General features: G+C 40.5%; 1 protein-coding gene across 2 annotated transcripts; it reads left to right on the top strand.

Moving 5' to 3' along the window:
• The first annotated feature begins 1,809 nt into the window (after positions 1-1,809).
• Positions 1,810-26,425, top strand: robo4 (roundabout, axon guidance receptor, homolog 4 (Drosophila)). 2 transcript variants are annotated; one of them, XM_073478778.1, is made up of 19 exons: positions 1,810-2,111; positions 4,594-4,923; positions 7,092-7,249; positions 8,425-8,545; positions 9,088-9,226; positions 9,577-9,704; positions 10,673-10,788; positions 10,872-11,103; positions 11,231-11,352; positions 12,028-12,199; positions 14,204-14,401; positions 14,573-14,615; positions 14,898-15,010; positions 15,971-16,297; positions 16,530-16,634; positions 16,899-17,046; positions 19,832-20,071; positions 20,964-21,316; positions 24,350-26,425. In XM_073478778.1, exons 1-19 carry the CDS (start codon positions 2,051-2,053, stop codon positions 24,529-24,531), a joined length of 3,288 nt encoding a protein of 1,095 aa, XP_073334879.1. In that variant the 5' UTR covers positions 1,810-2,050; the 3' UTR covers positions 24,532-26,425. The 2 variants fall into 2 exon arrangements, with proteins under 2 accessions (XP_073334879.1, XP_073334880.1); XM_073478779.1 differs by having other exon boundaries at positions 1,812-2,111; positions 20,967-21,316.
• Positions 26,426-27,270: the final 845 nt, after the last annotated feature.

Here is a 27,270-nt window from a genome sequence, read left to right as displayed (position 1 = left end):
CCTTTCTGAGCCTCACAATGAACAGCTCACTAAACAATACGTTATTTATGTGAGCCATTGGACGGAATGAACTAGTGGCAGTCCACTTATTTCTGGGTTGCCCTTGTTTTGCTGTGATGGGACTTGGAAGTAACTCAGCATCTGGAGTGTTTTTTTTTTTTATCCTTCCCAATGTTATATTTAAGCTAGAGTGCATTACTTTTTACACTTTATACCATTATAATTATTCATGCATCAATGTGTTCATCATTTAAATGTTGAAGCTTGTAAAGGTGCCTTGACTACTACAGTTTATCTGCTGGGTGACTTGTAAAATTTCCCCCTGAGGGATCAAAAAAGTTTTATCTTAATCTTTAATATTACATCATAAATTATTTGTTAATAATATTTTGTGTTTTTAAACTAAATCTGAAAAGTAACTATAATGAATAAAGTTGTCAAAAAAACTAGTGTAAAAAGTACAATATTTGCCTGTGAATTGTTGTGGAGTAGAAGTATAAAGTAGCATTTAATGGAAAGAGTCAATTAAATACCCCAAACTTGTACCAATGTGCTATTTATTTTGTCTTCTTGTAGCTCTAAGTGGCACCTCACTTCCTTCCACATTACATTGTGGGACAATCGTGTTGATCAACAGCACAATCTAACTTGATTCCGACTTCTTTTTGCTCTAACAGTGTGAACACCCAACATACTTAAAACATGCGGGACACAAAATCAATGTTTTTATCTACAAGTTAAAGTAAATTCACTTTAACTTGTAGAAAAAAACATATTTTTTATCTACATTGTTTTTATCTACTTTTAATTCAGTGATTTCAAGTTTTTTGTGATAACCTAAGTGAAAACCATCCTTTCATTCAGCTAATGTAAAATATACGAAAGCACTCGACAGTGACCACCCCTCAATACAAACTGCTAACTTAGAGATGAAATACTCTACAGATACATAATTTCCTGCTATTGTTTAGGACCATGGGAGAATCAACCTTCCTGCCTCCTAGCACTGAGCTGCTGCCACAAACTGTCAAAAACAAACTCAGAAACCGCAAAGATGGAAGTGTGGCTTATGTTAAGACAGCAAATATGAATATGTCCTCTACAGCTTTTTATTTCACTAGATAACCCTGGAAAACACAATATTATGAGCTACAATCAGATTCTCCTGTGGTTTTTCAGAGTAGGAAGTTCTGCTAATTCAGTCACTTGGACGGTGCATCTGTTGAGGAAGTGGAGGAGATTACCAAGGCCACCAGAAAATATATAATAAAAACATTTACACCTTAATTATATATCATTTCTAATTATTGATTGCTGATAACAATAATATCAATAAGTTTTATTGATATTAAAGACAGACAGACAGACAGACAGAAAGACAGATAGATAGATAGATAGATAGATAGATAGATAGATAGATAGATAGATAGATAGATAGATGTTTCATTGTCACCTGTCAGATTCATCACGCTGTTATAATTTGAATGAAGGCACGCTGTATACTTGTTGAGCGTCATTTCGATTTTGGTACAGCAAGCTAGAACATTGCCGGAAGCTGGAGGTACTATCTTCAAATTAAAATCGAGAGAAGTATTCGCAGGACATAAAAAACAACAACTAATACAACTGTTGGGGGTGTAGTGTGAAAAAATCACATGGAACATTAGAATCAAATTAAAATTACTTGACTTATTTTGTAAACTGTGCCTTTTTAATATATACTTTTGTCAACGGGGGTTTTATTTTGAAAAACCGGCTGACGGGAAGCTTCTGGCCGCGCTACCTTGACGTTGGTGCGGGTACTGGAGACGGATGAAGTTGGCGTTGATTTTCATCACAGGACGGAGTTTTTAAGTACATTTGGCACTTAAGTTCAGATGTCGTTGTCACTGAAAACAAAAGAAAGGATAAATTAGTTGGACATTGAGTTAGATTAAGCGTTAAAGTTAGTATCGTGGCTAGCTTAATACAAAGTCGTTTTCATTACCGGTAGCTGGGTCGGAAAGTAACTGTTAGCTCTGTGTATGACCGTTAACCTGGCTGAACACTGATGATGACCGCAGGTGTCTCCATGAGCATGTTGTTACCAGTGTTAGGAGTCCTTCTGTCAGGTGAGTACGTTTGAGTGTCGGAATCATTCACGTGTTACACTGAAACACTGCTACAACCTGTAAATACAGCATGCAACTGATAGAAACCTACTATTGATCAATTACGTGTCTTAAAATGGCGGTGATAGTATTTTTACCATTTATAAATGGGCTTTAAAGTCTGTTGCTTAGTAAATATTACACGTTAAGTCTGTTACTGCTGATGACTCTCTGTGCTCAGCACCTCCTTATCATGTGCGTCAGTGTTAAACCTGACTGTCACCAGTTGAAAGCATCAGGGGTGATCCCACACTGCTCATTGTTTGTGTTGAATAGTAACAGGTAGGAAACAGACTACACTTAACCTCATGTATCTAAGAACTAAAACAGAGAGCAGAGGTTTCTCTTGTGATTGCAAACAGTACAAAGTCACATTGTATTTGGCAAACTCTGAGAAATCCCTAGCAAATGAGCCAACATACATCCATTAAAAGGGCTGAAACTACCAGTTATTTTTTATTATTGATTGCTTTTACTCATTATTGTCATTTAATTGTTGTCATTTTTTGGTGAATAATGTCAGATATTCAAAGATATTCACTTTAAAAGACTAAACCCCTGCAGATATTCAGGTATGAGAATCTGCAACCAGTGAAATGTTGTGCTCTGCTTAAATAAATAAATAATTATTTAATTTGCTGCCACTGACTTTTCTGTTGACCCACTAATTGATCAATCAACTAAAGGACCAGTCATCTCAGCTTGACACACAACACGAGCTGTCGAGGTCTCCGTGCCAACATGTGGGGCACGGGGGTTGAGTGTGATGGCGTGTTGTTTGGCTGGAGGCTGCCTTGCTTTCCCACACGTTCTGAATACTTTTTCAGACACATTGAAGCATCCTCATCGCAACCTTCCTCCTGAGAAAACAGCTTTCAGGAATGCACAGAGCCCTATGAACACTTTGACCGTGATGCATTGATGTTTTGGCTGCATCCACTTTTTATTCTTTACTCAGTGACAATGAGGTTAAACAGGCTATTGTTAGCTGTAATTTAAAGGTATAGTGAATGAATGAACAGCTGAAGGAGTACAACCCCTTTGTTGAGTGTCCCTGCCCATTTGAGGCAGCCAAAAATATTTGGCCAGATTAAAAAAAACAAACAACATTTCTTAGATGATTCTTGATGTTTGCAGGCTTTGGTGTTTTTTCATCTTTTTCAAACTTTTTGGTACCCCCTTTTACTTTGTAAGGATTTGGCAGTGATTGGTTCTGAATTAATCAAGCAGCTTGCAACAAGTAGTTTCAGATTTTATAAAAAAAAAAAAACATTTGTGGGTGTATGAGACGGGACACAGCCTCTGTGAATGTTCTTCTCAAACCCTTTAAAGCCTATGGCCTTTCTGACATGAAATTATTGCAACTTCATTTTTAAATTTTCCTTTTTGTTTGCAAATCAGTCAAAACAAGTCCATGGTAAAATTCCACAATGTCTTTTGTTCTGTTGCGGATATGCTGTTGATGGGGGAGTTGGAGTCTTTCCTTTGTTAGGGTTGATGTTCCTGAGACCCTCGAGCTTCCTCTCCTGTCAGGAAGCCGATCACAGTCTCCCCATTTCCTTCAGTGTGGTCATCCAGCTCCATGGGAAGTTCAAACAATGGCATTCCATTGCTGCTGGATGCAAATAGACATTGTTTGTTGGTAGCAAGGCTTAACCTTGTTTGTTGTGGGTGTTCTTTTGCCAGTTAAATGAACTCAGAGGTGGTGATGCATAGTGCTAAGCGCTGCTGTTTGGGTGTGGCTTCTCAGTACAGAGAAAAATAATACTTGTATTGTACGCTTTTATCTTCAGATGTGTGAGATCAAATTCATACAATTGATATCAGTGCAGATTCTGATCTTATTGAGCGTATTGGGTATCAGGCACACATGGCCGATCGACATTTGATACAGTTTCATTATTGTCATCATAAAATTCTTCTGTAAGTCACAGTCATGGCTGGCCACAGATTCAGTTTTAAGCACTGTTCCAATACCTAACATACTTTTACCCAAAAATGAAAATTCAGTTTGTAGTCTACAAACTCCATACAGCTCTGTCTGGTGTAATTCAAGTCTCCAGACGCCCTAAGATCACAAATTCTCTTGAAAGTGTTATTTACACCCTTTTTAGGGAGCAATCTTCAAGTCTGAGCATGCACCTTGTCCCCATGTACCTTCAGTTGTTTAGGAGAATGCTGCAACAGTGTTTTGCTGTGCAGCTCCAGAAATCTTTTGTGGACTATGAAACTTCACTCAACTTTCCATCCGGGGGAGTAGAAAATGACTGAATTTCCATTTTTTGGGTGAACTGTTCATTTAATGTGGTTAAACTGTTTAACCACATTAAATGAACAGTTCACAGAGTGTGTGTTGTATACAACACACACTCTGTCACTGCTCTGCTACTAGATATACACAGATATACTCTTTACATTTTCTACAAATCTGTCTTCTCCTCAGGTTACAGAGTTCGTGGAGAAGACATGCCACCTCGCATCGTCCTCCACCCCTCTGATGTTGTGGTGAAAGCTGGGAATCCCGCCACACTCTCCTGTCGGGCAGATGGCAGCCCGAAAGTAACCATTGAGTGGCTGCGGAACGGCCAGCCCGTGGCTTCATTGAATGATGCAGGTGGACATTTGGAGCCACTGGTTTTGCTAGAGGGGAGCCTCTTCTTCCTGAGTGTAGGAGGAGGAAGGCGAGGTCAGTCACACGAGGGTGTCTATGCCTGCGTGGCCAGGAACAGTGCTGGCACGGCCACCAGCCGTAATGCATCCCTGTATATTGCAGGTAAGACTGGGGGATCCTAATAGATTGTAGCATGCAGGTAGTCCTTTCATCATATAACGAAAAATAAAACAGGAAACAGACATCATATTTAATCTCAGTTAATCATCAATATTGAAGAAGGTCCCTACTTACCAAAAGAAACAAGTTAATCAATGTTTTATCATCCTTAATTCTAATAACTTTTCTTAAATGGAGACAAATATAATCTTTGTTTTTGCAGACCAGATCACCTGTAGCTATTTCCTCTAACACACACACACACACACACACACACACACACACACACACACACACAGACACACACACACACTGGAAAATTGAATCCCTAAACCCTTTTAGAGGAGAGTGTAGGGGAGATGAAGGCATAACCCCCCCCCTCCCCATCTCACACACACACACACACACACACACACACACACACACACTTGCGCATGTAGAGGGCTGATGAAGATGTATGTGGTGACAGAGGCAGAAAGGGTACAGAGCTCCAATGTCAATGTTTGCTGGACAGGATGGGGTCGATCAGTGGTGCTAATTGACCTCGGACCCTCACTGTTTACTTATCTGGATCCCAGTGGGGCAGTCGACATGCAGCAGCTGCTTGTCTTGGGGTCTCTACAGGACACTTAAAGCTGCAGTGGACAAAAAGGCAACGTAGGAAAGTTTTTGTCTTTTTGATTATGGCTCAGAAAGAGACAGTAACAGCAGAAACGATTTTCTGGTGCTGAACACAAATTAAAAGATGGAAAAAGAAATATTACCCTACACTAATTTATAGGGTCATATTTTTAAATTCCACCTCAGAATGATTGTACTCTTAAGTGCTTGTTACTACCTGTTTTCATCTGTAGAGAAAACCTATTCACTCAGATATTGTCACTTTAATGATTGTGAATGGGGCTTTAAAAGCTGGTTTACTGCCTGCCTTTGGAGCCAGTAAAGTGTAAAGTCACTCAGTCAGCCATCGGCCTTGTGCCCTCTTGCATGTGTGTTTACTGGTGGTGTGTTGTCAGAAACTTTAGTACAAAGTGCCAGCTTTAGTTTTGTGATAAACTGTTATTGATTTGACCTTAAAGGACTTGGCCAGACAGGGCAGCGCAGGGTTTTTTCAGATGTCTGTGTTTTTAGGTGATGTTTATGGGATTTGAGTGATGGCAGCAAATATCAACCTTGACCATAAAATGCTCTAAACAGTTCTTAAGTTTAACACTAACTTAACCCTTGTGTTTTGCCATCATTGGCTTCACTTCCTCCTTGTTTGGGGTCTCACAAACCCTACTAAAAATAAAACTAATAGCAGCCATTTTTTTCCCCCTTTTTTATGAACTTATCAAACCTAATAGTCCTTTGTCACAAACTGGGCTTGCACAATGGATGAAGGGGACATGAGGTAAATAAATGACCATAGAGTATACAGTAGTTATTGCACCAAATAAGGAAATTTAGTAGTTAGTATTTACTAGTTTTTATTAGTTAGTTATATTATGTTGTTTATGCATGGTTTATGTGTGTCAAAAAGTCATTTTCAGACAAAGAAATGTTTAATATGTTTTTCTACATAATGATGTTATCTATGTTTTGGATCAATTAGTGCCACTGAGGTTTCACTTCTGTTAGACTTCTTCTGAAAAAGTCTCATAAAATTCTAATAACAGAAATTCTAATAGACTTAGTTGGATTTAAGATTGTGCACACAGCACAAATCACACATTTAGAGCATATGAACATCCATTGTATATAACTATGTTTTACAGCCACAGAGCATTAACACAAGTTATGAGTCATTTTCTGTAGTCTGAAACTATTTATATTTTGAAGAAGTTCTGACGGTGTGAGGTAAAATCACAAAGTATCAAGGTGATTATATAGTTTTGAGTATGTTTATAGAGTTTTTGAAGAGAGCCTGGGATCCATAGGACCCCACACAGAGCATCGCTTGAATCCATTAATGTACCACATGTCCATGAGACAAGACATAAGGGTGGTCTGTTGCTGAATATGTGTTAATATGATTGTTATTATGTTTTTTTCCACTTTTTTTCCAGCTGAGGGGTAGACACCTAATTTGAAATGTTTGCTCAAAATCTCCTGACAGTTCAGAGTAGAGTTTTCATGGCCATGAATTTTGTGTTGACTAACTGAGGGTAACCCTGACTCTGTTGTTGTAGTGCTGGAGGAGGAGTTCACTGTGCAGCCCAGTGATGTGGAGGTGGCAGAGGGGGAAGTGGCTGTCTTAAACTGTGGCCCCCCAGTGGGACACCCTGAACCTAATGTCATCTGGAAAAGGGATGGCCGGCCCATCGACAACGCTGATCACCACTATACTGTAAGCACTTGGTCTCTGCATGACTGTGATGATAGTTTTACAAATCGGTCTCATGTCTGAAAAATATCATGTCACTTTTACAGAAGATTTTAACCTTACTAATTCAAAACTATGAACTGAATAATGTAACGGTAGCAGCAGGAGGTGAAAATACACATGACCATGGACAGATTGCAGTCACTGTGCTCTTTTTATACATTGTTTATGTCAAATTTTGTGAAACTGATGCTACGATGCAGTGAATAAAGACAATTCCTGCACCTTGCTTGTTAAGGGTTATTTTGTATTCTTGAGTTAGACAGAGTGTGATGTATCAGTGATGTATCATTAGATGATGCCTTGCAAGAACCACTGTATCATGATATTATCGTTATCGTGAGCAGTTGTTTCGTACATCATATCGTATCGTATCGTATCATGAGCTTCTCTGTGATTGTCACCCCTAATGAGCCAGTGTTAAATTGATGAAACGATTCTTGTCATTACTGATCAGTCTATAAATGTTTTTGTTTTTCGTCACCTGTGCTGTGTGGGTTGAAGGAGGGGAATAACAACCACAACAAGAATCAAAGGAGCAAAACCTGCTTTAAAAACCCATCAGTGATGCAGAGAAAACACCCTTCTTCCTTCATGTTATAACTTTTCAACTCACGGCTCCCTTTGTGCACCAGGTGCCAAATGTCACTCAAGCATTGTGTCTCTTTTTGTCATGATGTCCTGGCATATCTGAATGAAGAAGTTGGTGTGTGGTGATGTTATGATGAATTCAAAAGTGAATAAGACATGACGTCCAATCAGAAATTAGAAGAAGGCAAACACAGACATAAGTAAAGTAAAGAACATAAGCTCTTGTCTCTATCAAAGCATTACTTTATGTTGCAGTTTGATTCTTTTTAGTATGATGAAAAAGCATATATTTATGTAACCCCAAATAGATGGATAAACTCTATCGTATTATATTGCAAGTGTCAGAATAGAAACCTTTTTTTCAAATAGATAAGGTAGACACAAGTTCATATTGAACAGCAGAGGATCATGTATAGTACCTACTTATCTTACACAAAGCGATTGAAGCCATACACACATCACATTTGAAGTGTATATTTCTGATAAAGTGCTCACCGAACTGTGCATCCTGTCTCTTCCCTGCTGTCTGCACTGTGCTTGTGCTGTAGGAGCTGATTGGGAAGCTTATCATTGCTCCTGCAGAGAAGAAATACTCTGGTGCCTATGTGTGTGAGGCCAGCAACATCGTGGGAGCGAGAGAGAGCAGGGCGGCTCGGCTCTCTGTGCTAGGTGAGAAAACATTCCCATGACTGCTTATCACTGCTTTAAAGATATAATGTGTAATATTACTGCATTAAAACGTCTAGAAACAACTAGACCTTTGTGATATATTTTGTTGAGTTGTGTACATCTTTATCCCAAATGTTTCCAACAATGTTCAAACCAAAGAAACCCACAAGTGTACTCAAGGTGCGTTTCATTTGGTCGTCTGTTGCTATAATTCAGAGGGTGAGGAAGGAAGTCAGTGAATGACACTAACTGTAAAGTTTAAACATTTCTGCCTGAGTCACATTTAGGTTTTCATCACCAATGGTGGTTGTTAAACAATGAAGACAGCAACAGATCCCATGCTACTTATGTCTTTTGTTTTGATTGAGAGACCTATAGTGGCAGAAATGACATACAGTGCATTTAACAATATCAGTTCAGCTCTATGTGTTGAATAATTTTTTTTATTTTAGACTTGTTTTTTTATCTTCACAAAAAGAGGATCCCCCTTTACAAACCAACCCACAGTATACAGTACTGAGTTCTCTTCTCTTCTGCTGCAGCCAAACCCGTGTTGGTGCTGAAGCCAGAAAATGTGTCTGTGAGAATGGGGGAGTCTGCCCAGTTCTACTGCCAAGCTGAAGGTGACCCCCCACCTGCTTTGGTCTGGGGCAGGGAGCAGGGGTCTCTCCCGAATGGCAGGTACTTTATTATGGCAAGACACAGAAATACAGACTCCATGAAATTTATATTTGCATTTAGAGTACCGTAACATGCAGACGACAGAAAATATTAGTTTCACACTGCAGCTGTAAGAAATTCAAATGGAAAATAAAGATTTAACTTCAGGTTTGACAGTAAGTCTGCACAGATATAACTTTTAGCTGGGAGCTGTGCTAAGTAACTGCTCAAACAATAGGTTGAACATATACTTTATTATTATTCATATTCCTATACAGCCATTAAAGGTTTCACTTTAGCTTTTTAGCTGCTAGCACATTTCCTCAGAGCAAGTACATTTAAATAACTAACTGCTCTATATATGTGTAAAGGTATCTTGTAAACCCAGACCAGACTCTCCAGATCCATTATGTGACAGCCCAGGATGCTGGGAAGTACATCTGCACTGCTGCCAATGATATAGGTGTGGTCACTGCCAGCGCACAGCTAGTTGTGGAAGGTAAGAGGATGTCTGAAAAAGCAGGGGTCTCCAAAATGTCTTTCATCGTGGACTGTTTTTCAGTTGACAGTTTTGTTTTGGGCCGGCTGACTCAGTGAGAGTATAAGTGTAAAGTGCTGAGCAAATGCATTTTTGGATTTTTGACCAAATGTAGCTGTGACAGGTTTCCCTGCGGCCAATTTGAGTAGTCTGATTGGACTTCAAAGGTAGTTTATTATGATGTCTGTTAGTAAAAAACTCTTTGCTATTGGGATTAAAAAAGAAGGATCTTGGCTCTCTGAGAGATCATTCAAATCATTTTATTCAAATATGGATGAATTCAAGAAAGCAGACACAAACAAACTGAAATGTTTGTGGTTAATAGGAGTTATAGTAAGAGTAAAACCAGACATTCATATGGCTGGATTCAGGGTAATGTTGGCTCATCTAATAGATATGCACATTGTCCAGAAGAGCACTTTGTCCAGTGTAATTTGGACACCCATACAAGATGCCCAAATCACTGTTACTGGTTTATTGAGAGTTTTCATTTTGGGGGTAAGAGCTTTTTTAGGATTTTTATACGCTAATTTAGTTTTAGTAAGTGTGATTGAATGTTACATGTTCCACATTACCTGCATGAAAGTTAAAAACTGCACACTGTCTGCTGGTATATTTATTTATGATGTTTAATCTACAAGGCCTTCATCAGGTATTTGTACAAGCATTACAACAGTTGCACATATGTACAATGGCAAAGCACATTGCACAACTGCTAATGGTTTGTGAACAGTACACAACGCACACAACACACACTCGCTCCACTGGTTACATGTACATAGAATGAAACACCTTGAGAAAAAACACACATTTATTTCACGCTTTTTTCCTTTTCTGGTAAAAAGAAAGATAAGTTTGATGTAAATATATTTTGGAATCTTTTCAAATAAATGTAAAACATAAATAAAAAGAACTCCTTGTGTTTCCAGAGGCTGCCAGCACTAAACAGAAAGACCTCCACAAAGAGCTGTCAGCGCTGCGAGTTACTCTGGAAAATGTCACCATCGTGGCCCCGGGGTCCAACATGTCCCAACTACAGTGGAAGGTATGAGCGAGCTAATTGAGCGTTTCGGAGAAAGTGTCAATATTTCAGGCGTGTGATCCAAGTTGTGTTTTCTCTCTTACCAGCTCCAGTCCCTTCCAGTCCAGCCTCATTACCTAGATGGCTTTGAGGTTCTGTATCGCTCTCTGCTGCCTGCCAGCTCCGACTGGGCAGCAAGAAAGGTGACACTGCCCAGCTTTCAGACTCAGGTGGGCCCCTTAAAGAAAGGCTACAAGTATGAGTTCAAAGTCCGTCCCTATGGCAGCAACTTGTATGGGAGGGAGAGCAACACCCGGCACCTCAGAGTCCCTGAGACAGGTGAGGAATGTTTTGATGAAAGTTAGTTGTGTCCTTTTTTGCTTTTTAAAACTTATATGTGATTTACTGAAGTTGAATACACAGCCATGTTTAGATGATAATAGTGCACTCAACCCTCATTATGCAGTGCCCAGTGCCTCTCCGATGACTGTCTCCATAACAGTGAGCCATGAGCAGAATAACACCATCCATTTGAGCTGGGAGCCTCCTCCTCATGACACCCACAATGGTATCATACAGGGTTACCAGGTATTCATTGGATAACACTTATGACACACCAATGTAGTATCATTTCCTGGCCCAGAGCTGTGGTCAGTTTTCATATTTAAGGGATAAATTCACACAAAAATGAAAATGTAATCGTTATCTACTCACCCCCATGCCGATGTTTTTTGTAGTCTACAAAACATTTCTGGAACTTGATGGCAAAACAGCATTGCAGCATTCTCCTAAACAACTGAAGCAGCTGGGGACTTGTTTTTTTCTAACATAACAAAAAAAATAACGACCCCAAATTGATTTGACAACATGGTATTTACACTGTTTTATAAGCCAAAATCTCCACTGTAGCAGCTAAGCTAAAAGTGATAGTGCACATCCTGTCTGATGTGGGTGCTCGAGCTTGACCACGTGTCAATGGTCTAAAGAACGTCTTCAAATTAATTTTTTTATGTTTTAAAACAATCCCCATCTACTTAAGTTGTTTAAAAGAATGCTGTTTTACCATCAAGTTCCAGAAATGTTTTGTCTTTGACTTTCTATCAGTATAGGGGTGAGTAGATCATGACTGAATTATTTATTTTTGGGTGAACTTATCGTTTAACACAGTGACTACAGAGAGCTGCAGTACTTTGATAGATATGTATTTAACAAAAGAAAGATCAATGATCCTAGATGTTTTAAGGATGCAAATTGTTTTTCCAGGTGTGGTGTTTGGAGTCTGAGGAGCAGCAGTCCCAGAACTGGACAGTGGATAGTGGCCAGCACAACCTTGTTATCTCTACTCTCAAACCAGGGAAACAATACTGGATCACCATAGCAGCTGTCAATGGAGCTGGAGTGGGAAGGCTGAGTGACCCCCATGGATTTGTCATCAGTGAGCAAAAGGGCAATGTTAACTAGATAGAATACGTCAACAGCTAGCTTGCTAATATTAAGGCTATTGGACATATTTCTCCCCCTTACTAGTAATGGATGTCAATTGTATAACTATCGGAATCAGAAATCAGAATCAGAAATACTTTATTGATCCCCGAGGGGAAATTGCTTGCATTGCAGCTGCTCCTATTCAAAGTCCAGAAATATGCAGAAAAATAAATAAATAACTAATTATAAGAATAATAATAATAATAATAATAATAATAATACAACAAACTATATATAAGCAAGAACAACAAAAACAGAACAAAAATACAAGAAATGTACATTCTACTAGAATAATGCATCCTTCACTTTAAAGGATCATCCTTCCTTTAAAGTATTTCTGATTCTGTTAGCATACAGCAAGTCCAGGGTCCTCTCCTCTCTGGTAGGACAGCTCACATACTGTGTGAAGTTGGGCAGTGCTGTATCCATGGTGACGTGGTTGAAGTCATCCAAGATAGCAATGAATGCACTCGGGTGTTGAGTCTGTAACCGGGCTATGGCGGAGTGGGTGACGTCACACGCCGACGTTGGGTTGTCAGAGGGAGGAATGTAAACAGTCACCACAACAACATGTGAAAACTCCCGAGGCAGATAATATGGTTGGAGTCCAACGGCAAACAGTTCAATGTCCGGGCAACAGATTTGCTCGTTGACGGTAATATGAGCAGAACTGCACCACCTGTTGTTAACTAAAATGGCAAGCCCCCCTCCTTTACGCTTACCGCTCCTGGTGCAGTCCCTGTCGGCCCGAACAGTCTCATAGCCCTCGATGGAAACGTTGTCGTTGGGAATGTCCTGGTGCAGCCATGTCTCTTTAAACAGTTACAGATACAGAACACATTAAACTACACTCCCGGTACTCCCTCTGACTCCTGGCTAGCGGCGTTATCTCCTCCATCTTATTAGCCAGCGATCTCATGTTGCCCATGATGAGAGAGGGAAGACACGGCTTATAACTCCTCTTCTTCGTAAGCCTCCGTTGTCTCGACCTTGCTCTTGGATTTCGCTGCTTTATTCCTCCCCTGCAGCCTAGAGACCATCTCGTGATGGGATCACACCAGCCATGGCGCCAGTCATCATGTTGATGATCCGACCCATAGCCATTAGTAGTCATTTATAAATTATTACATGACTGCTGAGTACTCATGGGTGGAACAACACCTTTGGCCTTTATTTTTTAAAATTCCAACGACACACCTTTAAAATTTTGTGACAACTGTGTAGGCCGGGGGCTAAAGGCTGAGGGCCACTGGTCCCTTCCCTAATTCCTATCCCTCTACTTCTGGCACCCATGCTCAGACCACATCCATCTTCAACCTCGACCTTCAATTTGATCTTGCCTACGCACCTACAAAGTTTCCTGACATCTTGCATGTTTGTAATGTTATTGCGCTGACAAAATCTGTCCACAGATAAAAAGACAGACATGTAAACACCTGACAAAATACTCAAAACTGCTTCTGTGGTAGTTGGTACACACACATACAATCAAAAGGTGAAAATACCAGCCATTCTGTCAAAGCTGTTAATAAGACAAAAGTTGCCATGTTGAGTTGGAAAATGTGCGGCAGGTGAATCATTTTCCACAGTTAATATGTTCCTGAGCAAACATTTCCAAATATCAGATGTTCCTATGAAATTCCATAGTGAATGTGAAATGTTTTTTATCCCATGTGTGCAAAAGTTACATAGACGTACCAAACCTATGTTGAAACATAAAGTAAGAAAGGAAAAATAAAAGTGATTTGTGGCACTCAAAAGCAAGCTAGACACTGTATGAGTTTACAAAGAAATGAATATGGGTAATCTTGACCCATGTTGTGCATTAAAATGGTAGTGAAACAAAATAGTTTACATTAAAAAAATTAAAATGAGAATATAGAAAATAAAAACTCAGCCGGGTCATTTTTGAGGATTAATATCTGATTTCATCTGCTTTGTATTTGCTTTTCAGACCCACAAAGGGGCATTTCCCCTGAGTCAGAGAGCCAAAGACGGGATCTGTCTCAGGTCCTGGCTCTGCTTCAAGACCCAGTGTTGATCGGTAGCATTGGCGCCCTCCTGTGGTGTGTTTTGATGGTTGCAGCTGTGTTCCTCTTCAGGCGCCACAGCAGGACAGGCCGCTTGATACCAGGACATGGCAGGGCTAAAGGTGTGTCTCCACACAGGTTCAGTGTTTATCTATACCATATATAAAGGTGTTAAGTTTCAGTGGGTTAAAGCTGAATCTCAGTTGCACCTGCAGCACTTCAAGTCTGTGATAAAGCTATGTACAAAATGAAAAAAGAGCTGTTTGATATAATTTTGTTTATTTTTTTCTTAGGTTTGCACAGACTAACCAGTGAAGATCTTATCATAAAACACAGGTAAAGTGGAGAAAATTGGCAGAGCTTGGTGTTTACAAATATGATGTCATGTTAGATGTCATGTCACTGAAGTCATAAGAATATATCCAAACTGCCCAATCTAATTTTATTCTAAGTATTTCAATATTTTTATTTTAAGTAAAATCTGATACTTCTCATGCCAACTGAGATTTACTTACACCCATATGAAGTGTAGTAGAAGTATTTATCTTGAATGGATCAACTCATAACAATACTAAGACATTCTTTTTCTTTAAGTGACATGTGCTGCTTCCTCTACAGGATGGCAGCGCCAGACTCTCCTTGGATTTCTGGAGGCTGGAGACCTGCCTTCAACCAGAAGTATCAGGACTTATGGGCCCAAGGTCAGAAACATTCTGGGATCAGGAGCACCAGTGAGTATCACACATTGACACAGATGAGGAGTGTAAAAATGTGGTCTAATGCCCTGAAACACATGATAAACTGGATGTGAATACTAGTCTATCCAACTGCAGATAAAATGGATCATTTGTTAATATGGTGAGACACTAATCAGAGGCTCCTTTCACATGTAATCTGTTTGGCTGGGTAAAATCAAATCTGATCTGTTTACCCATTTAGTTCGTTTGGCCTGGTGTGAACACTGTTAATCTGTGTAAAATGTAAAAAAAAAGAAAAAACAATGCAATCATTTGCAAACAAACGGACAACAGCTTTACGAAGTGTTCCTGAGTCCTTGTAGTAATGTCCTTTAAACTATCATGTGTTTGACAAAGTGGTGAACCTCACCCCGTCCTTTCTTGTGAACACCTTTCAGGGATGCCCCTTTCACACCCAGTCATGATACTACCACCTGTCACCAATGAACCTGTTTACCTGTGGAAAGTCCCAAACAGGTGTTTTTGGAGCGTTCCACTACTTTCCTAGTCTTTTGTTGCCCCTGTCCCAACTTGTCTGAAACTGACAGTCAAATTTAAAAATCAAATTTAGAATAAGCAGGTATTTATCAAAAATAATGAAGTTGATCAGGTTAAACATTGATTATATTTTTGTTGTATTGTTTTCAATTGACAACATAAATATAATCAAAACTGTCTAATCAATGATTTACCTGTCAGTCCATATGACTTCATGCTCTTGGTCTGTCCATATTAAGTCGAAACCAGACCATACCAGAACTAAAAGGTGACAGTGTTTTGTTTTGTTTTTTTCCTTGGCTAGGATAAAATAAACTGTACCAGTGACAGATTACCTTCCTACCGAATTCCATAAATTCTGATGAAGACTTGTAGATAAGGACAGTAAACTTCATTACCATAATGAGGTACCATGTGCTTTGGAATGTCTTTACATATCCGTCTGCGTCTCATTAGGCCTCCCAGTTTCATCCAAGAAGGACCCCAGCTGCCTGGACTCAGCTGTCCCCATTGTGACCGACAGCTGTGGCGTCTATGGCACTTTTTACGTGGACCTGATGGGCAATGGCCTCAAGACCTTCAGCAGTCCCAAGCGTTGTCCTAAAATGCCTCATGGTCTGCCCTATCAACAAGGAACTGAGACCATCCAGATATTCACTCAGCCTATTGCAAAGACCCCGGCCTTTGGTAGTCAGGAGGCGCTACCGTGGAAACAGGCCATACGCCCCCAGCCCAAGATGGGTGTGCTGAGGGAGTCATGGGAGAAGAGCCACAGCAAGCAAGGTGAATAGTGGTGGACAGTTGGGAATGTGATGTTAATACCACTACTGCAGTTTATTGTCACAGTCCTCTGTCTTTGTTTGTATCTGCATTTTAACTTCTGACACACCACTTCAGAATGTAGTCAAATTATATGAATGTGACAGTAATACAGTTTTGGTTAGAATATTTTCCAGTATATCATCATATAATATTGAGTAATGTGTCCTAGTTTAACTCATTCCTTTGTCCCTAGAGTTGCATGCAGTGAACAGTGTCCCCATAGTGCCAACCGGGACCCAGGCTTGTCCATCCAGCATCTACAAACAGAGACTCAGTCACATACCATCAGGCCGGCACAGTAAGACAAAATCTATGCAGCCATTATCGTCCACACACCAGTTCATATGTCACCAATGAGAGTGAGTGGGAGAGACACACTCATTTACACTTTTAGAAACAGGACTGTAATATCTGTAAAAATCTTGTAATAATAAATCACTGCTTATAGTTGAGCAGGACCACAAACTATAACACAAGTTTGAGATGACAATGGTAATAATTTGGTATTAGTAATTAGTGATATACATTATTTTATTTTGACATGTCCTGTGTTTTTGTCCAGGTGGACAAAAAGACTGTAGTAAAGTTGCTGGCTGTCCTCGCCTGCTGCATTACTCTGCATCATTACACCTAGTGGACATGCTGCCCCCCCCACCACCACTACCCATACAGGACACTGCGGACACACACAGCCTCACCTCAGATGAAGGGTAAGAGACACACTCTGCTCAGACTGGGTGGTAAAGGGTGGAGAAGATCAGTGCTGAACAGCCATATCCATTCACTTCTGTGGAGACGACACATTGGACTTTGAGGTGTGCACGGTTTCATGCACTGTATGGTCACAGACAATCACACCTCATTTTATGCAATGTTTTACCGTATATCTGTTTTAGTTCAGCTGAGTTTGGCTCCAATGTATGATATACATGTTTAAAGCAACCTGTTTCTCTAGAGATGAAAAAAAAATGGCTCCGTACAGATAGGTAATCAAGCAATCAAAATCAAGCTGAGTGCCATGTTTCAAAAATCAGGTCTGCTTGCAGTACATCCTCTCGTGTTGAAGTCTTCTTAATGCCTTATTGGTACGAGATGATCTAAACTTCCTTCCTCTGAGTATGTTTTTGTCCTGATGAGAGGCCAAGGAAATGGCCACACCTGGAAACAAAAATGATAAGGATCTTGTTTTTGCAGACATGTACAGTATCTGTGAGTTAAAACACAGGAAACCAAGCTAGTTTCTGCTTCTCAAGGACAGGAAAATGTAGAACTTCATATATAGACTGCAGATAGAAGACCTGAAGCCTGTTGTTTCTCAGTACCAACTGGGAGAAGAAGAAACTGGAGGCACAGAGGAGGAAGAAAGGAAAGGAATATAATAATGTTAGTCACTGGTGAAACCTGACGTTCATATTGCTGGGGTCTACCAGTAACAAAATTATAATTTAATAACTGTATCTAATCATTTAGATTTTGTTAAATGAAAGGAGTACTAAGGGTTTTGTTGGGACTGATGTACCCGTGAGCTGTAGTGAAGATATTGGTCACCAAAATCTTCTATAAGATGTTTTATAACTGTTCTGGAACTGTTGCTGTAAAAACTTTGAACCTTCTAGATTCAAGATTCAAGATTCAGATTCAGATTCAAAGTGTTTAATGTCATATGCACAGTAAGGAAACATGTTTCCCTGTACAATGAAATTCCTCCTTTGCTGTCCACAGAGTGTCAACAATGTAAAAAGAAATATAAATATATACAACAGAAATATACAAAATAAAGCACTTTTAAAAGGCAGCATGTGAAAAATACATTTAAAAAAGCAACAACAATAATAATAATAATAATAAAACAGTGTAAATATGAGCCGTGCAATTATGCATGTGCAATTGAAAGTGTAAACAAATGTAAACAGTTGGGACAGTTATATGAGGCAGAGTGATTGTAACTCCTATCCGCTGTTTAGGAGTCTGATGGCAGTGGGACAGAAAGAGTTCTTTAGTCTGGTGGCCTTGGATTTAACACTTCTGTACCTCCGGCCTGAGGGTAGAAGTGTGAACAGTCCGTGCTGGGGGTGGGTGGGGTCCTTGAGGATGGAGGCGGCTCTCCTGTGGACTCTGCGGTGGTAGATGCTCTGCAGAGAGGGCAGTGGAGTCCTGGTGATCTTCTCTGCAGGCGTTTGCGGTCCATAGCAGTAGTGCTGCCGTACCACATGGTGATACAGCTGGTCAAGATGCTCTCAACAATGCAGCTGTAGAAGTTGCTGAGGATCTCAGGCGACATGCCAAACTTCCTCAGCCTCCTCAGAAAATACAGCCGCTGTTGGGCCCTCTTTACCAGCTGTGTGGTGTTGAATGACCAAGTGAAGTCCTCACTGATGTGGACGCCCAGGTATTTAAAGCTGCTCACCCTCTCTACTTCAAGCTCACGGATGTACAGTGGCCGATGAGGTCTCCTCTTCTTCCTCATGTCCACTATTATCTCCTTCGTCTTGTCCGTGTTGAGGGTGAGGCTGTTGTCCTCGCACCATGACACCAGACTGGCCACCTCCCTCCTGTAGGCCGCTTCGTCCCCGCCAGTGATGCATCCTATCACTGCGGTGTTGTCTGCGAACTTTAGGAAGATGTTGCCCTTGTGGGAGGCGACACAGTCGTAGGTGAACAGGGTGTAGAGGATGCGGCTGAGGACACATCCCTGTGGAGTGCCAATATTTGTAATTATGCTGGATGAAGTCCTATTCCAAATCCTGACAGACTGGGGCCTGCCAGTCAAAAAGTCTAGGAGCCAGTCACAGAGTATGGGGTGCAGACCAAGTGTAGACAGTTTGTGGGTGAGTTTGTGGGGGATGACCATATTGAAGGTGGAGCTGTAGTCCTGATGTAGGAGTCTTTATTTTCCAGGTGGGAGAGGGAATAGTGGAGAACAGCAGCGACAGCGTCTGAGGTGGAACTGTTGGGCCGGTAAGCATACTGCAGGGGGTCCAGGGGGTCCGGTATGCTTCTCTGAATGTGGGTCAGCACCACTCTCTCAAAACACTTCATGATGATTGGAGTGAGTGCTACTGGTCTGTAATCATTCAGGCAGGGATATTGTCTGGTCCAGCTGCCTTGCAGGGGTTGATCTTCCTCAGGACTTTGTGTACCTGGCCTGATGAGACGGTTGGTGGAGGGGAGGGTGTGCCTCCTCTTTGTGGTGTGGCTGGAGGTCTCAAAGTTGGTGTAAAAGGTATTGAGGTCATCCAGCAGGCTGTCTGTGGAGCTGATGGTGCTGGTGGTGGTCCTGTAGTCTGTGATGTGCTGCAGGCCTTGCCACATCACATATGTATATCTATCAGACAATTTCACTTAGTGAAGAAAGCAACCAAATATATTTCCAAAATGTTGATCCATGCCTATGTGTTAGCATCCACTGATGTTTATTATGATAATGATTTAAGAGGAAGTGGGCCAAAAGAAGAAGACAGAGTCTCACATATCAGTCTGTTGTATTTTCCTCAGCTCCAGTCGTTCTACAAAGCTGACAGTGGACGTGGGCTCTCTCCAGTCAGTGTGTGCTGCATCAGGCTGCTGTGGCCAACCAGGACCCACCACCAACAACAACAACAAGAACTGTCCATCCTACAGCCACATGTCTGCTACGTCTTATTACATGTCAACGGATGATGAACAGGGTGGCACCCTGACAGCAGAGGAAGCCACCCAGTATCTGGAGCTCAGTCCTAAACCTGAGAGATGCAGGTAAAGACACAGAGGAGACTGGTGCTCAGTGCAGCTTTTACTCACTTGGTCCTAATTGTCAGGCTAAGATCCTAGCACATCTTCATAGAAAAAATCTTATGTTTTAGAAAAAGCATCAGTCACTATTGGGCAGACATGATTTCTTCTGATTACACTTCATGTAAGACACAATCATGTTACGTAAATGGTTACTTTCCAGTGAGATAAATGGGACTTGTTTTTAGAGGATTCTCACTTGTTCCATTGGCATTTTTTTTGTTTGTTTGTTTTTTAACTTATTACAAGCAAGAAACACCTTCTATTCATAGTTTTTAACTTATTTTTTAAATCTTCGAAGGGAAATTAGGTTATCATAGCAACGACTACATTCAAATACAAGGACAAATGTAGAAACAATAAAATACTATATAAAATATAAAAAACAATAAAATACTCTATACAATAAAATGCTTAAGTAGCTACAAAATAAAATGACATAAGAGGTAGTAAAGTAAAATACAATAAAATAAAATACTGAGGTAGAGGAGAAAAGGTAAGAGGAACATGAGGTGCGAGAGGATAAGGTGCAGTGTTTACAGTAATAATTTAAAGCACATTATTTGTGTGTTATGGAGTGAGCGTTATAAAGTCTGATGGCACCAGAAAGGAACGATTTCCTGTGCGGTTCCTTTAGGCAGCGGGGTTGAATGAGTCTGTTGCTGAAGCGAAGCTTGTCCAGAGTTTTGTGGAGGGGGTGAGAGGCATTGTCCATGATTGCCAGCAATTTTGCCAGCATCGAGCATTGGCATAGAGCTTAGAGCCAACAACAGACTCTGCCTTCTTGATGAGTTTATTCACTTGATTTAGTTTATAACATATGTAGTTACCTGACCACACCACCCCTGTCTGTCAGCAGTGCCCTGCCTGTGCAGCATCCCTCCCTGCCCAACCCCTTCTCCCCCAACTTGGGCTACATCTGCGGGCCAGTCCGCTCCACTCAGCTGGAGGATGACTCCGACACTGATGAGCCTGAGGCCCCACCAATTGGCTTGCGACGTGCCCGCCTCCAGAGCACACCTTCTTCTTGCTATAGCGAATGGGACAGCTCACTGTGGAACACCTGGAGCTCAGTGATGGACGGCAACATGGCCAGCGCACGTACCAGCCTCATCAGCTCGGTGGACAGTTGCTACACTAATGACAGCACCAACTTTGCCCGCTTGCTGGCAGTGGCAGCGGAGACCATGAGTGCAGCCTCCTTGTCAGGTAAGCAGAGGGGGAACCTTGTTTACTACTGACTGATGCTCACTGAAAAATACAACAGGTTCATCTTAGAAAGGAAAACCAGGGAAATGAGATGAGTTTTTTTGAGGGTTTTTTTGTTTGTTTTTTACCTTTATGTATTCAAGGAGAGTTCACTGCTCTCTCGAGGGGCAAACGCTGCCTTTCACTTTACCCAACCCACCTTCTCTAACCTTTAGGCTACCACTGAACACGTCATCATTATCATCTTGGGAAATAAAACGGCAAAAACAGAATGGCTAGTGGCTAAATCACCCTTTCCTGTTGTGTTTATTATACTTCTCCACTAGATGGTGCCCTCCGTCTGTGAATGATGATAACATGCACCCCTATAGGCAGACTAATGACTTACAGGAACTCTGTCAAACAGAACCAGGAAACTGAGTGTTCTTATGTTTCTGATGTTGAAGATTCTAAGAAAGAATGAAGGCTTTTTGGAGGATTGTACTCATCTCTTGCATGCTCACATACAGTAAGAGTATGTACACATACATGTCTGAGTAGGTTTTCCATCAGTGTACATCAGTGGTTTTTCATGTGTCTGTTGGTGTGAGAGACAAAGATATTAAGTTGAATATCTAAGGTGGCACCAGGCAATTACTTAGGACATTTCAGCAAATTGAACCCGCAGATGAGTCATCCCTCCCTCCTGAGTTCTCTCATCAGTCACTCTGCTCTCCCTCTGCAGGCACCATTCACTTTTAATCCATTTGCCAAACTCTCACTTTTGGCTGTTCTCTACCTCGGCCATTTTTCACACATACAGCAGTGCGACGTGAACAAAACACTAAGTGTTTGCTCTGCAGCTGATAATGCAGTCTCATATAGCTTATATTAAAGTTTAATAATATGATTTCAAAGTGATTTGCTGACCGAGAGCTGTGGTCACTTTTCATCTTTGAAGGAACAGTTCACCCTAAAATGAAGATTCAGTCATTACTTTTTCACCCCGATGCTGATGGAAAGTCGGGTGAAGTTTCATAGTCCACAAAACATTTCAGGTGCTTTGCAGCCAAACAGTGTTGCAGCATTCTCCTAAATAACTGAAGGAGAGCTCGTCCGGCATAATCCAAATCTCCGGATTAGCCCCCAAGGTTCCAAATTGATATTTAAATACATTATTTACACCCTTTTTTATGCCAAAATCTTCACTGTAGCTGCTAAGCTAAAAGTGTTAGTGTGCACCCCCATGGGAGTGCCACTCAACAAGATCAACAAGAAAAATGTGTTCTCTGCATACCTTAGTGTTTAACTGCTACCTGGAAGCGTGAACTCTGCTGAAGTTGCAGCAACAAGGCCCCAGATTGTTAGACTGAACATTGCATTTTCAGCTTTTGATCTACTATCTTACCGTTGTAGCATCTTTCAGTAGCGCCAACATATAAAAAGACTGTCCAAGAGAAACATGCTTGGAAAATGTCATGTGTGTTCTTAATCGGGTTACATATTGTTCAAACCAACTCAAATTTACTTGGATTACGCCAGGCGAGCTGTATGGAGACTTTTTTTTTTTAAAACAAGTCTCCATCTACTTCAGTTGGAGAATCATCCAATCAGGAAATAGGTTATTTATCCATGTGACTACTTGTTAAGGAGACATTAGGCTTATTTGAGATCAGCCAGGCCTGTGCAGAATCGATCAGCGGCGATTGCCGCACAATGCAGGCCAGTTAGATTTGTCTTGCAAACGCCTGGCTGTCGCCTGATCTAACCTGATTGGTTTAGATGTTGACGTTTTATAGAAACTTTTTATTCTTGCTGAATTCAAGAGATTTTGATCCCATTTGTCTGATTTTGAAGGTTTAGGCTATTCTGTTAACAAAAGACATGCTGTGTGGCCGGTATGTAGACTAAATAGCCCACATTCAAAAATATAAACAGCCCACAATAAATAATTTTTGTCATAATAACATTGGACTAATTTAATTCCGCCTGTAAAAGTATTTTACAACACAAAAACTTGTGGTAGGTGGTACGTGAAGATTCAGATGTGAAGCCCAGAAGGTAAAAATATCTGACAGTGTATATCTTGCCTTTGTGTTTGGCTTTTAATGTATTCCATTTATTAATGTAGTCTGAGAGGGACAGGTCTGCTCAGATGATTTATAAACAGCAGCAAACTGATATGAAGCTGATTTATGTGAGAATTTATGTAAAATGGAGGTTGATTCCTGAACAGAAATAACAGATCGCATACAAACTGATAAAAGTGTCTGATAATATTTTCAATCAGATTCAGATCCAACAGGATGTGAGTGTTTCTGACCTCCTGTACGGACTGAAGACTTGACTCTGCCCCCTGCTGCTGCCACCTGATCTAGTCCACTTTCCAGCCAAGGTGCAGTTCATCTTGAACGAGCCTATTGCCATGGGTGGACCTTGTAGCCGTTTTCTCAGGACATGTAAAAAAAACAAAAAACTGGCTCTTGATATTCATTTTGAATAGTTGCCTTTTCAGCAGGGGAACAGTTAATATTCAGCTTTAGATATATCGTGACATAAGATGTGATTCACCTATCTCTGAAGGTTAAGTGGTTTTCAGGATAAAAACATTGTGGACTAATTATCTGTGGAGCAGCAGGACCAGACCTGTTTCAGACTGGGACACAGTGTAATTTGCACTTTCACACTCTCACATTAATTGGCAGAGCCTCTATAGCTTGAACCCTTCAGCCTGAAAAAAGAACTCTTACTTACTGGTCAGCAACACTTTCTGAGGTCTTTGAAATGTACCAGTGCCGTTAGAATTCAGAACGTGGCTGATGTGAATGGGCAATGTTTGTTTTGGTTTTATTTTCAGTGACAGACAGCTGCTTCAAAGAAGCCTCTAAATTAGCTTTTTCCACAGAGAATCAGCATGAAAGGTGCTCCTCAGAGGTCTTGAAATGTTTACATATTCTGTTACCTTCTCTGAAGGCAAAAAGGTTCCTGTTTTAACATAATCGCTCCACTCGATATTGAAATGCATGCCAACATGTCGTCTTCTTCTGTGTTTAGACTTCTCCCCGCCAGCTTCCCCCCTCAGCGCCCTGTATCCGTCATTTCGTGCAGAAGGTGACTCATTCGGGGAGCTGGATCCTGTTCCCGCATGGGACTGGAACATGGCCTGGGTGGAGGAAATGGAGGCTAAGTACAGACCACACTATCTTGGCAGAAATACCAGACCCTTTGACATTTAGAAAGACTCTGCCAGAAGAGTCCAAGATACAATGTAACTAATTTTTTGGACAACTTCAGAAACACCTCACAGCAATGCCAGGACTGCAAAACAAGAACAGAGCACAAACAGGATACTGCAACAGTTATTGATTTACTTTTTTGAGACTGCAACTAATAATTTTCAGGTCTGAATAATTCAAGGTTTATATGTCTCTGTCAAGACTAGATAAATATCTCAGTTTGAAATGTGATTGAAGCCAACTCCTTGATGTTTAAGACACCTCTGCTAGTAGATGCACATCTGTGGTTTGTAATAGTTTTCCCAGTTTACCTCAGGGCAGTCTGGCTACTATTTTGGATCCTTCAAATGACTTTCAATGAGTTTCTAAAGTTCATTCTCCCTCTCCATATCCTTTCCTCTCATTAAAGAATAGTATAATGAGATACCTCCCTCTGGATGTTCTCACCCAGTGTGTTTTGAAAAGGCAAGAAAGACACAAAGACTGGATGTGAGACAGTGAGAAAGCAGTCATTACAGTAGGAAGAAGAAATAAAGTGCTGGAGTTTTCGTCACAGTTTTTGTTTGTTTCCAGTTTTCATATTTTTGTTGCAGGATTTTATTAGGGCTGAAGCCCATTTTCACTCCTAACACTTCAAATACAGCAGCCTGGTCAATGGCCTCATGCTTCTAAGTTTGACGCTGTAGGAACCTATAATACATTGGACCCTCACTCCAGCGACCAAGGTTCATGTTCCACTTGTGACCAAGAGTCAAGAGGGATTTGTTTTAAAGTATGTAAACGACTTACATGAAGAAAGTGACGTAAACACGTCCAAGCTACGCCCCTTATGTTACATATCCGGACTGCTTACGTTAAGTTACGAGACTGAATGTGTTATTTTAACTCAAGGTTAGACTTTTCCTAAACCTAACCAAGTATTTTTTGCAACTAAACCTAATCAAGCTGTGACCATTTGAGGCTTTATTTTGAAAGTCTCACTGGACCTTGCATATGATGTATTATTGCTAACTCACCTGCGAAGCCATTGACATGCAAGCTGACACTAGGGGAGGTAGAGCGCCACTGTTTGAAGCTTAATGCCACTGACCAAGCTGCTGTGTTTGAGAACGTGTTGACCAAATAAAGCGCAGCATAGTGATTTTGTACAAACCTTTTTACTTATCAAGTGTATATATGCAGCATATGCAACAAATGTTATTTAAATAATTGTCAACACATTCCAAATCATTTTCTTGCTGTTTATTTTGGTGATTTCTTTGACATTCTGGGAATTGTTTTATATTATACGATTGTATTTTTTCTTTGTACACCCTGTCCTCATCTTAATGTCACACAAAGTCTGGATTAGAGAAAACATTCTGAAGGGCAGATAGAAAAAATAGAAGAGTTATTTTTAAAAATCCTTTTTTTCACAGTTACTTGAATTAACTTGAGGTTTTACCTTTTAATAACTTTTAATGAATTTTAGTAAGCATTCAACAGAATGTGTATTGTAAAGCTTAAGAGCTGCATAGCTTAGTTTTATGTTTATGTTTTGTAATAAATTGCATTTTATTTTGTTCACATTACAGTACAGATGTGTTTCATAGTTTTGAATAAATCTTTGTATTGATTGAAGTCAAGTTTTGTATTTTGCCAGGACTACGTTTGGAATGTATCTAGCTCATTGGTTTTCCACTCACCTAAGGGGGTTGCAAGAAAAACTCCAGGGGTCACCAGATGGTGGTGGAGAAAAAAATAAAACATATTTTAGACTGAGGAATAGTTTTTCCATTACATTCCCTTTGTATGCAGCAATGTTTGACTGAGGCTTGTGACATTTCTAGTAAAGAAAAACTCCCCACTTTGATGTTATTGTCCCAAATTAAAATCACCGTCATACATGCTTGAATTGAGAGTGAGACTTAATTTTATTTTGAAATATCGACCATACAGTAATGTATTTACAATATCTCGTAGAGGGCTTTTCACTTGTTGGTGCTTCACTGTTTCAGTTTACCATGGGAGTGTGTGTGGATGAAGTGAAGTGAAGAAAAGTGAAGTATCTTTACATTCCACTCTGTCCCTGTGTGGCCTGTGGGCAGGATTTTCATTGACCGCTGCTGTTCTTAATGACTATGTAGAGCAAGAAGGTGATGTTTAGAACTCATCTGTTTGGCTTGATTAACCAAGACAAACAATGCTGCTGTTGCTGATAATGACTTCCAATTACAAACCAACGGAGAGAATAATTAAACCTTAATCTATGTTTGTGTTTATACAGAAACAGGAAAAGAGTCTTACTGATGTTTCCTCTCCAAAAGAAAACCTAGGATTTCATGTTGTTTCCTCTGTTTAAAGCAGATTATTGCACACAATCATGACCTGATGTTTCAGTCAAACCTCGCCTGAGTTGTATGAGTATTAAGATGTAAAGCCCAGCAGACATTCTTACAATCAATCTAATATGATTTCCTCAATGACTTTGTGTTCAGGATGAGTGTTTGTCATGCAGCTGTGAAGCACAACACACTTTTTCAAAGTAATCCGTGTCTTATATCTGGGCTGCTAAGGTCAAATGACACTGGGAATGTTGAGCTTAGAAGTGCTTTGCTGTCTGTTTCATTTATAAGCTGCACAGGAGCAGCCGTGCCAGCGTCAGAATTTATGTGTGCAGTATTTAAAAACCAAAACCGATCCATAATTACCAGAGTTGAAGACACGCGTAGGGATGTGAGGTACAGGGGTCATTTATTT

The sequence above is a fragment of the Pagrus major genome, chromosome 13 (genome assembly GCF_040436345.1).
Source record: "Pagrus major chromosome 13, Pma_NU_1.0".
NCBI lineage: Eukaryota > Metazoa > Chordata > Actinopteri > Spariformes > Sparidae > Pagrus > Pagrus major.
The sequence above is the reverse complement of the archived record's forward strand: the minus strand, read 5'-3'. Positions and strand labels throughout refer to the sequence as shown.

Excerpts from the sequence above, each read along its gene's own strand:
- robo4 (XM_073478778.1), top strand. The coding sequence starts at position 2,051 with ATGATGACCGCAGGTGTCTCCATGAGCATGTTGTTACCAGTGTTAGGA. Across the intron at positions 7,250-8,424 it reads ACGCTGATCACCACTATACT|GAGCTGATTGGGAAGCTTAT; the intron begins GTAAGCACTTGG and ends CTTGTGCTGTAG. Across the intron at positions 10,789-10,871 it reads TGTCCCAACTACAGTGGAAG|CTCCAGTCCCTTCCAGTCCA; the intron begins GTATGAGCGAGC and ends CTCTCTTACCAG.